Source organism: Pelophylax lessonae (genome assembly GCF_965119305.1).
Source record: "Pelophylax lessonae genome assembly, chromosome: 4".
Lineage (NCBI taxonomy): Eukaryota > Metazoa > Chordata > Amphibia > Anura > Ranidae > Pelophylax > Pelophylax lessonae.
In genome coordinates this window covers 421,008,322-421,023,390 of record NC_138771.1, presented here as the reverse complement: position 1 = coordinate 421,023,390, position 15,069 = coordinate 421,008,322, and the positions used below count along the sequence as shown (strand labels likewise).

Genomic DNA, 15,069 nt, shown 5'->3' with positions numbered 1-15,069 from the left:
TTGGGAAAAATGACTTCCCCTGGCTGAGCATCGGAGACCGAAGCCACCAGACCAGAGACTCCCTGGTCCGCTCGCTCAGTCGGATCCGATTGTCCAGGGAATCGGGATTCCGGTTCCATCTGAGAAGAATCTCCTTTTGAAGGATTCGGGTATGGGACTGGGCAAATGGTACTGCCTCGAAGGAAGCCACCATTAGACCCAGGACCCTCATGCAAGTCCGAAGGGAAGGCCAGTTGACGGATAGTAATAACTGAATCGTTGATTGAATCTTCCGGAGTTTCTCCACAGGGAGAAACACTTTTGCCATGGATGTGTCTAAAATTAGACCCAGATATTCCAGTCTCCTGGTGGGAACAAGAGATGACTTCTGCAGGTTCACCAGCCACCCGAACTCTTGCAAAGAGATCATGGTGATCTCCAAGTTTAGCAACAGAGTCTGCGGAGACTCTGCACGAAGCAGAAGATCGTTTAGGTAACCTAGAATCGATATGCCTCGCTGTCGCAACAGCGCCAAAACTGGGGCCAACACCTTTGTGAAGACCCGGGGAGCCGAGGCGAGACCAAAGGGTAACGCCGCAAACTGATAATGGTTCTCTTCTACGGAAAAACGCAGGAAACGCTGATGTCCTGCGTAAATTGGAATGTGAAGATAGGCATCCTTGATGTCCATGGACGCCAGAAAATCCCCCTGATGCAGGGAGGCCGCTACTGTGCGAATGGACTCCATTTTGAATTTTTGTACCCTGACAAAAATATTGAGTGCTCTTAAGTCCAGAATTAGACGCACCTTGCCCTCTTTTCTGGGTATTGTGAATAGGTTCGAATAGAACCCCTGAAAACGCTCTGTCCAAGGAACGTGGACCACCACTCCTTGTTGCATCAAATCCGTTACTGCCCCCCGCAAAGCTTTTAAGCAATCCGGGGATAGTCGGATATTGGAAGGGAAGAATCGCACCGGTGGAAGTGATCGAAACTCGATCTTGTATCCCGACCGTATGACTTCGCGAACCCATTTGTCCGGGATTCTGGAAAGCCATTGATTCGGAAACCGGTGAAGACGTCCCCCCACCCCAGATATGGGTGGGGGCGCACCTTCAGGCTTTTGTAGTCTTATCTTCAGCTCTGGAAGAGCCGGACTTTTGTTTACCCGACCAGCGCCCCTTGAATCCTCCTGGAGGGGCTTTGGAGGGCTTTGCCTTATCGCCCGCCCCAGCGGAGCGAAAAAACTTTTTATGAGCGGAAAAGGAAGGCCCCCGTCTATGACGAGGTCCTTTACCCTTAGTATTCTGTGGCAAAAAAGTGCTCTTGCCCCCAGTGAGATCCTTGATAATCTCATCCAAGGTGGCCCCAAATAGGCGATTCCCCTGAAAGGGGAGTTTAGCCAAAGCTTTTTTGGAACCTTGATCTTTAATCACAGCACACGCCTGAGGCCACTGCTGAAATCGATGCACGCCCCAACAATGGAGTGGCGTCCAGAGCGGCGTCACAGACAAACTGTAGCCCTTGTATCATCTGCTCCAGCAAGTCTGATACTGCCGGGGGGATGCTTCTCCCCTCTAAGTCCCGGCGTAACAACTTGGACCATTCTGTCAATGTTTGTGAAACCAAACCAATTGCAATCACTGGCCTAAAGGCTGACCCGGTCAGGGAAAAGATGGAGCGGGACACGGCTTCCACCTTACGATCCACCGGATCCCTAAAGGACGGAGCGTCCTCCAATGGGATAACAGTAGCTTTATTTAGTCTGGAAATCGGTGAATCCACCAATGGTGGTACCGTCCATCTTTTAAGGAGGGATTCATCAAATGGATAGCGCCTAGTAATGCGTTTGGAAATACCAGGGGTTCGTTTTGGTCGACCCCATTCCTCTTTAATTATATTACCAAAACATTTGGGCAAGGGAAACACCCTCACCATCTTGGTAGGTCTGTTAGTACCAAAAGGAATTTCAGTATCAGCTACCTCTGTCGGTGTAACCTCAAGTCTTAAGGTTTCCCGGACAGACACAATTAGTGCATCCACCAACGCTTCTTCTTGTGCTATGGTGGAGGCAGAAACGTCCTCCTCACTGTCTGAGGAGACCGTACCCGAGACACAAGCCCCAGACGAGGGACCTGCAGCTGCAGTGACAGGCTCAGAAGCTGTATCTGAAGTGTCCGATGAAATAGGGGTAGGCGGGGGTCGCTTCTTTGCGCCCCGTCCCTGACAGGCCACCTCCACCCGGGATACAAAAGACTCCAAAACCGCTGACAATGCATCAATAGTAAGTGGGGAACTGGAGGGTCCTGCGGCCACCTCGAGGGGATCAGGTGGGGATACATGTGTGGCAGGGTCCATGACTAATCCAGGAACACTTGCCAGCAAACAAAGATTGCAAAAGAAAAAAACTTTTTTTTTTGTGTGTAATCCCCCAGCGCAACAGCGCCCCTCAGCGTTACCTGCTTCAGACCCCCACAGAGAGAGAGAGAGACCCCAAGGGCTCACCACCTGATGCACAGAAGCTTCTACCAAACTGCTCTCAGCGCTGTCCTTTACAGAACAGGAAGTCTTGTGAATAGTTTTCCCGGGTAAAGGAAGCGGCTCCGCCCCTTTACACGCCTTCTGGCGCTCCCACTGCTACTCCTCGAGGTAGCTGGGCATATCAAAAATGGCCGCCCCCATGCAGGAGACACCAGGCTACGCCAAAATGGCGGCCTGCGGAAGGATGGCGGCTGAATCATGCGGCCTGCGGGAGGATGGTAGCGGCCTGCGGGATCCGTGCGGCCTGCGGGAGGATGGCGGCGGCCTGCGGATCTCGTGCGGCCTGCGGGAGGATGGCGGTGGCCTGCGGACGGCCTGTGGAGGGATGGCGGCGGCCTGCTGAATCGTGCGGCCTGTGGGAGGATAGCAGTGGCTTGGGCCGTGCGACCTGCGGGAGGATGGCGGTAGTCCATGTAGCTGCATCACTATGCATTGGGTAGGTGCTTGATTATATCACCCCTTTTATATTACTATTTCAACTAGTAACGCCAGCCCCTGTCTATATCCTTGACCCCAGTCATGGCTTCCTCCCTTTACAGCGCCAGTTCTTTACAGTGACTATCAGATAGTCAGCTCCCAAACCAAGCCTCCTGGAATGATATCTCTTATTCACCAAATCACACTATCAAGAGGGAGATCTGTGAAACCATGTCATAGGACAGAGGGGGAACCCTAGGATCAAGAGGGTCCGACCATCCACAGAGGTGCCCGTATCCATTCCCAAAACCCGACAGGGGAGAGGGGGAACATTCTACTCACCATACCAGAACCGGCGGGCACCCACTCCTAACAGAACCCCTCTCCACCGAAGTGGGGGGGGCTGTCGACCAATACGGACGCCGTGACTCAGTTTCCGACTGGTCGCAGGTGTCCTGGCGAGACGTTTAACTCGCAGGGCCAGTCCCCGTCCAGCGCCGACCCAGTGCGGAGCTAGGGCCTGCACGCGCTCATAAGCTGACTGGGGTTACCACTGGATCTCAACATCCAGCCCGTCGCCCAGCTCCAGCATAATTGTTTAAATGTGTCGCGGCCGATCCAGCGCGAAGCTGGAATCTGCACGCGCTCGTAGGCCGGCTGGGGTGACCACTGGACCTCAATATCCAGCCCGTTGCCCAGATCCGGCATATTTTGCTTGAAGATCTCACAGGAACAACTGGAGAAAAAAGCTAACTAAAAAGAATTTATCTAAAAAATCTTTCCAGGACCAAAGATCCCAGCAAGGAACTTAGGTCCTTACTCCTGACTAGACAGAAAAAAAACTGACATCCTATGCAGGGAGAGAGAGGATATACCCCCTGGGACTGCCCATAGGTGTGGCCAGAACGTTTTCTTCTGCCTAGTGTCCTACTCCTGTAGAGGGCAGTATAACCCAATTTGATATTAATCAAAGAGGACTGCGTCTGTCAATGAGCGACAGAGAAATTTGATATCTATGTTCAAGACTGTAGGAAGCTGTATACTGACGGAAGCCCACAAACACAGTGTGGGTCGCTGTTCCGTTACACACACACTAAACTGAGCATGTGCAGCTTGACTCCAGACAGGTTATGGAGACACTGCAAGAAAAGGAGGATCTGTGCACACGGGATAAAACAGCCTTTTTTGCACAATGCAGAGGATTAACCCCCTAGATAAGAAGCATGCCTTATACAGACTAATTTTACTGTTGTGGGTTAAGTACCACTTTAACCGGTTGCCGGCCAGCCGACCGCCCGCCGCAGTTATACTGCGGCAGGCAGCCGCTCCTGCGCAAACCGACGTAGGTATACGTCGCTGGCATGCCTGCAGCTAGGGGTCGAGCACGCGCCGCCGCTCTCCCACTCGGACTCTGACGCAAGGGGCAGGCGGCTCCGATTGCCGCCCAACACCCGTGATCGCTCTCTGCTGATAGAGGACAGGCAGCTGTTGTAAACACCGCTGACCGTTCTTCTCCCTGGAATGATCACAGAGTGCCTGTGATCCTGCCACATAGGAACACAGGTCTCTGTGATCATTTCACAAGCCACCCCCCCCCACAGTTAGAAACCCGCCCCCTAGGTACACATTTAACCCCTTGATCACCCATAGTGTTAACCTCTTCCCTGCCAGTGTAATTAGTTACATAGTTAGTGAGGTTGAAAAAAGACATCAGTCCATCAGTTATTACAGTAACAGTGGATATTTTTAGCACTGATTACTGTAGTAATGTCACTGGTCCCCCCAAAAGTGTAATTCAGGGGTCCGATCTGTCCACCGCAATGTTGCAGTCCCGTAAATAAATAAATAAATAATCGCAGATCGCCACCATTACTAGTAAAAAAAAAAAAAAAAACACAAATGACATAAATCTTTCCCGTAGTTTGTAGACGCGATAACTTTTGCGCAAAATATGCCTATTGCGATTTTTTTTTAACAAAAATATGTAGCAGAAGACAAATTGGCCTAAAATGTTAATTTTTTTTTTTTTTTTTCCTGGGAATGGTATATAGCAGAATGTGAAAAATATTGTTCCAATACCACCAAAAGAAAGCCCTATTTGTGGGGAAAAAAGGACATCAATTTTATTTGGGTACAGCGTCACACGACAACACAATTGTCAGTTAAATAACGCAGTGCGGAATTGCAAAATATGACCTGGTCATTAAGGGGTTAAAGCTTCAGGTCCAGAAGTGGTTAAAGTGTTCAGCTTTACTTCATCATATGGTGGTAATGCAGCATTCCCTGTTGGGCTATAGAGATGTATATAACATTGGGCAGAGGAGGCACCACATACTGTACAGGCAGCACCCTATGTGTATAGGGCGTACAGTACACAATGGCTGAATGCCATGTCTCATAGATTCCTCCCAGTCAGCACAGGACCATCTCCCCCACCTACCAGTCCGGCCTGCTGTGGCAGCGAGGAATCTGCCCGCACCGACTGCATCTTTCCTGGAGGACGTGGAGAACTTGTAAACCCACTTGACAGTCCCGCTCACAGAAACCACACCCACCGCTCGCTTCTTCACACACAACTTTATTGACAAGAGCGGAGGAACAGACAGTCCAGCAGCGAGGCCGCAGGGGGCGGGTCGTGACGTCACTCATTGGCAAGTTGGGCTCCATCGAGTAAAGGTTTCTGGCTTCATGTGATGTGAGACATTGGAATAATCAGAGAACTGGCTGAGGGGGGATTTATTTATTTTTGTCTGCAGCCTCTGCTTCGATAACAGTGGGAGGAAGACTTCTTCCCTTCTCTGGTCAAATGGCAGAGCTGAGAGGAATTCTCACCCCCAGACAGTGCCTGCTGGTTGTCGGGGCAGTTTAGGGTGGGAGTGGGTTCTGTACTTGTTGATAGGGAGTGTCTGTACTAGTGAGTTTGTTTTGGGGGGGGGGTTCTGTGTGGGTCAGTATGTACTGAGGGGACTGTAGCGGGGGGAGAAGTATTTATTAACCCATTCTGGACCACAAGGATTTACTCCCATAAAGTGGTTGTAAACACACTTTGGTGACATTTACCTATAAGTAAGCCTTTATTAAGGCTTACCTATAGGTTCTGTAAATATCTCCTAAACATGTACCGTTTAGGAGATATTTACAGTGCATGCAGCTGATGACGTCATCGGCGCATGCGCTCGGAAGGAACGGCCACCCGTGACGTTCCTTCAGAGCCCAGTGCTGTGAACGGTGCTTGCGTGGGAGTGATGTAATCGTGCCTCCAGCCAATCTGATGGCCGGAGGACGCAAACAAGGAAGCAGGGCGGCCAGACATGTCCGCCGCCCTGTCGCTGAGTGGGCGGCACGGCGAGGGCTTTGTTTTAAGGTATTTCATAATGAGCTAGTATGCGATGCATACTAGAATCATTATGCCTTTGTCTTTTTTTGGGGGGTTTACTTCCTCTTTAACCTCCCTGGCAGTCAGATTATGTCCAGATTTCTGTGCTAAAAGCGGTACATTGTTTTGCATAGAAATCTGTTGTTTTACATTTTAAAACTCCCCTTCCCCTGCAATCCCCCGCTGTCCTTCCGCTGTGCTTCCGCTGTGTGCTCGGCCGATGCCGGGAACCTGTCTTCCGGTTCTCTTCCCTGCGAGCGTTGCGACACAGGGGTGGAACCGACGGCAAATTCAAAAGTGTAAATACACTAAATGACATGATACAAAGCTGTGATCCTAACGGATTACACTGTATCAGGCCATTTCACCACAGGATTGCACCTGGATACTTTTCCGGTGCCCTGCCTGTGCTTTGTGCCTGGAAAATAGAGAACGACCATGGCGTCCAAAAAGTGTTCTTAGACGAACTGTAAAACAGCAAAACAGAGTTACTTGAAGAACTGAGCGATAGCGATTTGATGGAAAATTCGTCATCAGGTACGGTCACTGACAACAGCAACAATTCTGATGTCTCTTTCTGGCACATCGCTCCGTTGGAAATTCTGAAGAATCATTTGATATACTTCCCAAATTCCACAAGCTATGTGCCAGAAAGAGACATCAGAATCGTCGCCGTCGTCACTTTCCGTACCTGATGATGAATTTTCCCACAAATCGCTATCGCTCAGTTCTTCAAGTAACTCAGTTTCGCTGTCGCTGTTTTCCTGTTCATCTAAAAGTGCTTTTGCGCAAAAAGAACGCTTTTTGGACGCCATGGTCATTCAACATTTTCCAGGCACAAAGCATTGGAAAAGTCACCAGGTGAAATCCTGTGGTGAAATGGCATTGTCAGCTACAGAAGACGCCGTGATTGGATGGCGAAACGCATCTAGCGATTGGCTGAGCGGACCTGACGTCACTTCCGGCCGGTGAAGCGCACGCTGCGAGAGCAGCGAACCACTGAGCCGTGTTCCTTATCGCCTGCATTTTAAACATGTTTGTAAGTAATTTTCTTTTGCTTCAATAAATTTATTCGGAATGTACTTCACTATGGATGGCCTTTCTTTTTTCTGAGGGAACTCGGGACATCTTTAAAGGACCATAGTAAGGATCTATTTCCACATGATTACTAATTCCAGGCTCACAGGGAAGGCTGTGATTATACTGCTGAATTGCTTTTGATCGAGCGCTCTGTGGTAAGTAGACAACCACAAGGGGACCATCCCATTTGATGCACACAGTGGAGCACAGCAATCTATCTGCACCTGATGGACATTATATATGGACTTTATGATTTTAACATTCATGCATTTATGAATTGGAGCATTTATTGAGTGATTTTGCGAGATTTGCACTTTATACTTTACACGTTTGCACATTTGCACTGATTTATATATTCTGCACATATTTAAATACCTATTTATTTTGCAATAATGAGCAGCGCTGCAACTCAGCCCGCTAGGATCACAGCTTTGTATGATATCATTTAGTGTATTTAAACTTTTGAATTTGCCGACGGTTCCACCGCCCTGCGTCGCAACGCTCGCAGGGAGGGAACTGGAAGGCAAGTGCCGGCAATCGGCCTTGCACAGAACCGGGAGAGACTGTGGGATCGCAGGGAAGATGAGTAACGTTCTGGGGTAATCCCAAGTGTGGCTCGGGGTTACCGCTTTTGGTACTGAAAGTTAACCCCGAGCCACACTCGGGAGTACCGCCATGGAGGTTAATGACCAGGCCATTTTTTTGCGATTCGGCACTGCATTACTTTAACTGACAATTGTGCGGTCATGCAATGCTGTACCCTAATAAAATTGATGTCCTTTTTTCCCTACAAATAGAGCTTTCTTTTGGTGGTATTTGATCACTTGTGCGATTTTTATTTTGCCCTATAAACAAAAAAAGGGCAACAATTCTGAAAAAAAAAATATATTTTTAACTTTCTGCTATATAACATTCCCAATAAAAAAAAATTGAAAATCTAAATTTTTTAATAATTTTAGGCCAATTTGTATTCTACTACATATTTTTGGTATAAAATACCAGTAAGCATATTTTGATTGGTTTGTACAAAAGTGTCTACAATTTAGGAGAAAGATTTATGTCATTTTTATTTATTTTTTTACTAGTAATGGTGGCGATCAGCGATTTTCAGCGGGATTGCAGCAGACAGATTGGATACCTAACTGACGTTTTTGATACGTTTGGGGGGGGGGGGGGACCAGTGACATTACTACAGTAATCAGAGCTAAAAATATGCACTGTTACTGTAATAATGACACCGGCAGGGAAGGGGTTAATACCAGGGGCGATCAAAGGGTTAAATGTGTCCCTAGGGGTGCTTTCTGAATGTGGGAGAAAACAGGTACGCCGTTTCGCGGGACAGAGCTGACCTGCCACAGTATATGTACTGCTGACGATTAGCAAGTGGTTAAAGTGGAACAATACTCATCTCCAGCGATGTCCCCAAGCTCCCCACCCAGCCACTGACATCTTCGGGAGGCCAGCTTCCAAGTCTCGATCGCTGCTGTTCTGCTGAAAACTCCCAACTCGTTGAAATCTCCTACCACGTCACTTCCGTAGACTCTACAGCAGAAATAATTGGAGATTTCGACCACTTGCTGTTTTCACAGAACACCAGCAGCCTATACACTCTGTTACACGCTATAATGAGTGGACATTGTTAGTCTGCCCGCTAGTTGTCGCTGCCTTGGAGGCGGACATGTTTGTTACTAGTGGGCAGACTAAAAATATGCACTCATTTTAGCATGTACTGGAGTGTATATGCTATCGCCTGTTCTGTGAAAACACCAACTGGTCGAAATCTCAAATTATTCCCCCTGTAGAGTCGACATTGCATGTGCAGTCAGATTCAGCATTTCTGAATTTGTACAGTGAGCTGCGTGTGGCTCACTGTACAAGGGCATACAAGCAGGAAAGTAGCTTTAATGCAATAGATATGACAAAGCATGTCTCTTCGGCATTAAAAATCCTACCTGTCCCCCACTTTTGATTCTTTAGTGGAAAGTTCCACTTTAAGGGGAAGGAGGAATTTAGGGATGTTAGGGGAGATCTGTACTATGCAGAATGTAGACTGGGGGGGGGGTGATTTGTACTGGGAAGTGGGGGTCATTTTGGTTGTAGAGTGTGTTCCATACTCCTGACCCTTGCCCTACACAGGGTGACTTACACATAAGAGGCACCAGGGCAGCTGAGACAGGCATTTCCCAAACTCTCTAAGGTAAGCTGGGTTCCACAGGCCCCCCCCAACCAAAGTGACTTCTGTCACAGCCACCACTGAATTCTGAACTGTAAATCACTTACTACTAACCCCTGAAATCTGCCACACTTACTACAGACCCCCAAACTCTGAGTCATTTACTACTGACCTCTGAGTCCTTACTGACTCATGACCTGTATGTCACTTACTGCTGTAGCACTACTCCCATGGGAGCTGCTGGTTACAGGTTCTCCTGGGTTACCATTAGCAACAGCATGACGTTTAGGCATTTTCCAAATGATTATGGCTCAGTCAGGAAACAGTCCAATAGCTTTGGTTTTTATGTTTTATTTGGAACTTGGATGGGAGAAGGAAATGAGTGGGATACTCCAACTTTGTACACTATGCACAATATGCTGGGACAACTGGAAAATGCTGAATAGCGCTGAGTAACACTTTCACGGCTAGGCCGCTGTTTCAGTTTGTCACGGACTGTGACGCAGAACTGAATTAATTCCTTGAGGTAATCTGTATTCTGAGGCAACTGAACTGTACTGCTGAACAACTTCAAGTCCCTTCCTGGCACCCGCTTTGTGCCTAATCTTCAGGGTCAACTACACGGCACCCCCTTTCTGATACACTCCTTGTGTGAGCTAGCTCCTTGATCCCCTGTATTAAAAAAGTTTTTGTGTCCCTTGTCTTCTCTTCTCCTCTCCCCCTATCAGCTCAGGAGTCAGCATTATGACATTCTGTAATCCCAAAAATAAACCTTGGTTAAAGTCATTGTAAAATTATGTAATCTGTTTTATAAAAAGATTATATAATATCCAGTGAGACTCCATTTGTAAGCGGCGCTGTAAATAAGGTATTTTCCACAATAAAGTTACAAAAGAAGACACATTGCACATTATATAATCTTTATCCAAAACTGAATACATGTTTTTTTTTTAATCTTTTTAATTGTTTCAACACACACACCAACAATAACAACCAGGTGCATAAGGTTCACCCAAAAGCATACAGTAACAGCAAACATAAGAAAGGGTCACCCACGCAGGGGCTAATAAGCAATAAATACAGATGGCACCAAGGTAGGCAGATATGTTACCCGAAATATATGAGCTTTAATTTACCTCAGACAATATTTGGGTTAAAAATGAGAGTTCTTTGACTATGAATGAAAGCTTTAAAACAGAAATTATTTATTGGTATATAGTTTGAAAGCCTAAATTCATTTACAACAATCTATCTATGGTACATAGAAACAAATGGAAAATATTCCTAGTTTAAATGAACAAATATAGAGTATGATACTCATATACGAACACAGACACAAAGAGGACAAGCCATGTATACCTTAAACGTCCATAATTACCCTTCACTTGAGTGTTTCATCCTGTTCTGCCATGAAAAACAGGAAGTCCCTCTTCTCTCACCTACAGTGATATAGAACCATATCCCATAGCCTTGTATAGGGCTATTCTGATTGGTTCAGCTATCCTGCCCTGTTCCTTCCTCTGGGCGTATCTCGTTCAGGATAGGACAACTTCCCCCTCCCCTAGGTTAGCATAATTCAGCCTCTTGCTAACCACTCCTCTCTGTTGGGGGGGGGGATTTATTCATACCTGTGTATTTGCTCTGAAATTGAAAATTAAGATATGCAAGATTCATCCTTGAGGCCCATTGTCCACCCCTAAACAGATGGCTCATCTTCATTGCATATCTTAATGAGAGTTCTTTGATATGGAGAATGAAATAAGGGCGGATGTGACATGATCTGGTCCCCCAGTTGCCTTGGCTCCAGGAAGTCTGGCTCCCAGGAATTGAATTGTTGAATGGGATTAATTTTATGTGTTTAAATGTGAATAGCCGGCTGGCCTTTCAAAGGGACTTGTTAAACTGAACTAAAGCCGGTCCGTCTGGTTTACGCAAATTACACATCTACCATATAGTCCAAGTATGAGTTTGCAATCAAAAATGTGTACATTTATTTACATTAATATTTACAATTACTGATGGAGTTTTATCCATATGCCCCCGTTCACACTGGGGCGACCTGTCAGGCGACCTGGTCGCCTGACAGGTTGCCGTAGGTCCCTCGCCATAGAGAAGCTATGGACCCGTTCTAATAGGAGCGACACAAGTCGCTCCGACTTAGAAAAAGGGTCCGGAGTCCGTGCCGGCCGCTCCGAGGTCGCGGTACGAGCAGCGCGCCGCGACCTATGAGGTCGCCCCGGCAAGTCGGATCGCCGCAGTGTGAACGGGGCCTAAACTCCTCATCATCACAACACAGTAATGGAGATTACACATAAACTCATAAGGAAACAGATGCCCGCTTGGGGCCTGCAGAAAGCAAAGGCCCAACATAAAATAATGGTTTAGGTGTAATCTCCTTTTGAGCTTTTTTTGTCGTTGCTATCTGAAATAAAACTCTATAAACTCTCCGTCTCTACAACCCACATTCCTGGATCTCAGTGTCAGCAGTTCATTACTTGTTCTGGATGTAATAACTCCATAATGATGAAAAAAAAAAAATACTAAGAGACCAAACTACAGAGAGGAAAAAAAAAAATGCGGATCTTGGTTCTCAATAGTCCAATAATAGTATGAAAGTCCATAATGCAAATCTGGTCCTGTTGCTCTTGCTTCTGGGACGGCTTTCCATGGGGATTCCAAATGGATAAAGGGTATTCCGCAACAGGCTTTGGACCAGCTTTCCTGGCTTTCTGTGATTATACTTTATTAATGTGGACACAGGTAGGGAGATAAACACGTGTACTTTTAAGACATATGCATTCACATGACTGCTTATCTTGTAATTCTGAGTAGTAAGGACCTTTGTTTAGCCTTGCTATAGATTTACTGTGACCTAATAGTGAGACCCTCTTTCATAGAAATGTTTAACAATTTGAATAGTTACCCCCTTCAGCCAGGTGCTTCTAGATTTTCATCACCCACTTTATTCATCCATTGTCATATGCCTGCAGATAACTCTGCCATGCCTTCTGCTGGTTACCACTGTGTAGTGTGTGACCCTTCAAGTCTCCAGGGGGGTTCTGTTGCTACCCGCAACTCACCGATGACTCTGTTTACTGAAACTGTGTTCAGTTATCCAAACCCCGATGGGCTCTTGGCTGGTGCCACACAATTTCGTCCTTTGCTAACATATGTAGCTACTGTAGGAGTCATGCCTTTTGGCAGGCTGTGAGACAGAGGTCATTCCTTTAGCAGGCTCCAAACAGAGTAGGCAGTGTCAACCTAGCAGACAAAATAATGTAATGTCAGAATGCGGATAAGTGTGATGTCACCCGTTACTCGTGGCTTCAGGATTCACTAAACTAAATTAAATTACTTTTAAGTACAATTGTACTATACCAGGCCAGCTATTTGCCAATCACTATGAGTCTCACAAGTCGCAGTATATCTATATGATATTCAAGCAATGCTCTTTGAACTTAATCATGGCACCCAAAAAAATTGACCAATGCTTTTAACTTGGAGAGAGAAAAAAAACTGATTACATGTGATGACTGCCACATATTTGAGCTGTAGAGCGGACTTTATGTAACCTGTACAAAACAAAAATTGTTGAATGACTGTTGCTATAACCTGGTGTTGTTACTATTGCCATAGTTGGTAAAAGCTAAATGACAAGAGAGAGATCCAATAAATGTATATAAAACAATTATTCAATGGTGGAAGGGATACAAAACTGTTGGGAACTGGCCCATAACCCAAAATGCTCTATGGGAGCTTTATTATTCTATCTCAATATTTAAATGTTCTCACTATAATGTTCCCCCTACTCCCCTCTTTTTTTTTTTTTTATAGCAAAAACCAAACTATGCAATCACCCCACAAATTAAGGTGATAACGGAAAGAAAGAGAAATAGTTACCAAAAAAATTAGAATAAAAAAAAATAAAATCAATAATAAAAAAAATAAAACAAAAATAATAAAAAACCAAATATATAAAAAAATTAAAATAAAATCAAAAAATATAAAAAAGGAAATAAAGATTAAAAATTAAAAAAATAAATAAAATAAAAGCACAGATTTGGTGCTGGCTCAACACTACCTTTGCCCTACACCTTTCTCTTTTTAACCACTTTACCACCGGAGGATTTTGCTGTCTTCCGTCCAGGCCACTTTTTGCGATTCGACGCTGTGCGACTTCAACTGACATTGCGCGGTCGTGCGACGCCATACCCAAACGAAATTTACGTCCTTTTTTTCCCACAAACAAAGCTTTCTTTTGGTGGTATTTTATCACCTGTGCGATTTTTACTTTTTGCGCTATAAACAAAAAAAGAGCGTTTATTTTGAAAAAATAACAATATTTTTAACATTTTTTTATATGAAATTCCCCCCAAAAAAGATGTAAAAACCAATTTTTTTAAAAATTTTTGGCCAATTTGTTTTATGCTACCTATGTTTGGTAAAAAAAATCGCAATAAGCGTATTTTGATTGGTTTGCGCAAAAGTTATTGCGTTTACTAACAAAGGGAAAGATTTCTGTCATTTTTGGTGTTTTTTTTTTTTAACGCGTAATGGCGGCGATCTGTGATTTTTTTTGCGGGACTGCGACATTGCGGCGGACAGATCGGACCCTTGACTGACATTTTTGACACTTTTGGGGGTACCAGTGACATTACTGCAGTAATCAGTGCTATATATATGCACTGTTACTGTAAAAATGACACTGGCAGGGAAGGGGTTAATTTTATTGGAGAGGGAGGGGTTAATGTATGCCTGGTGCTTACTGACGTGTAGGGGGGGAGGTGACTGAGTGAGTCATGGACAGATCGGATGTCCAGCTATGCTGAACAGTCCGATCTGTCACTTCCTGTCACTATGGAGATCCGCCCGCTGTGTTTACACACAGCGGGCGGATCTCCAGACTCGATCCCCGACGATCGGGGCAGAGCAGCGGTGATCGCCGCTGCTCCTCCCCTGGCCCGACTCCCGCTGTGAATGAAAACAGCGGGAGCGAGCCTCCGGCGGCGCGCAAGCGCCGCCCAGAAGGGGGAGTGTCTGACGACGTTAATACTACGTCGTCAGACGATAACGAGCCACTCTGCCGCAGTAGTATTACTGTGAGCAGACGTAAAGTGGTTAAAGAGAAATGAAGCTGTACGTTAGTTCAAAACAAAAAAAAAAATCAAAATGCTTGCAAACTTTGCAGCTATCCAAAAGACACTCCCTGTATGTTGGGGAATTAACATATCAATTTGTCCTCTTTTAACATGACTGTGTAAGTCCGACTTTGAAAAAAAAAAAACAACTGTGTAAGTCAGGCTTTGAACAAAAAAAAAACGTACAGAGAGAAACTCTGGTTAATGAAAGAGACAACAAAAAAAAAAATGTTTTTGAATTTAGGTAGGCCTGACTGTAATTACTCCAATTCAGAGGCTTCTCCTTAAAGCAAGTATAAAAAAAAACATGCTATACGGTCCTCTGTGTTATTTTTTTTCCTAAATTATATTGCTATGTCTGGGAC

At 45.6% G+C, this 15,069-nt stretch overlaps 1 protein-coding gene across 1 annotated transcript in view; it reads right to left on the bottom strand.

Annotated features, from left to right (window-relative positions):
• Window positions 1-5,436, bottom strand: part of HAUS1 (HAUS augmin like complex subunit 1) — a 53,617-nt gene extending 48,181 nt beyond the window's left edge. Inside the window, exon 1 of the mRNA XM_082254880.1 lies at window positions 5,378-5,436. Within this exon, the coding sequence (XP_082111006.1) occupies window positions 5,378-5,425 (48 nt within the window). The 5' untranslated portion in view covers window positions 5,426-5,436. The remainder of the gene's footprint in view (window positions 1-5,377) is intronic.
• Between the last annotated feature and the right edge of the window lie 9,633 nt (window positions 5,437-15,069).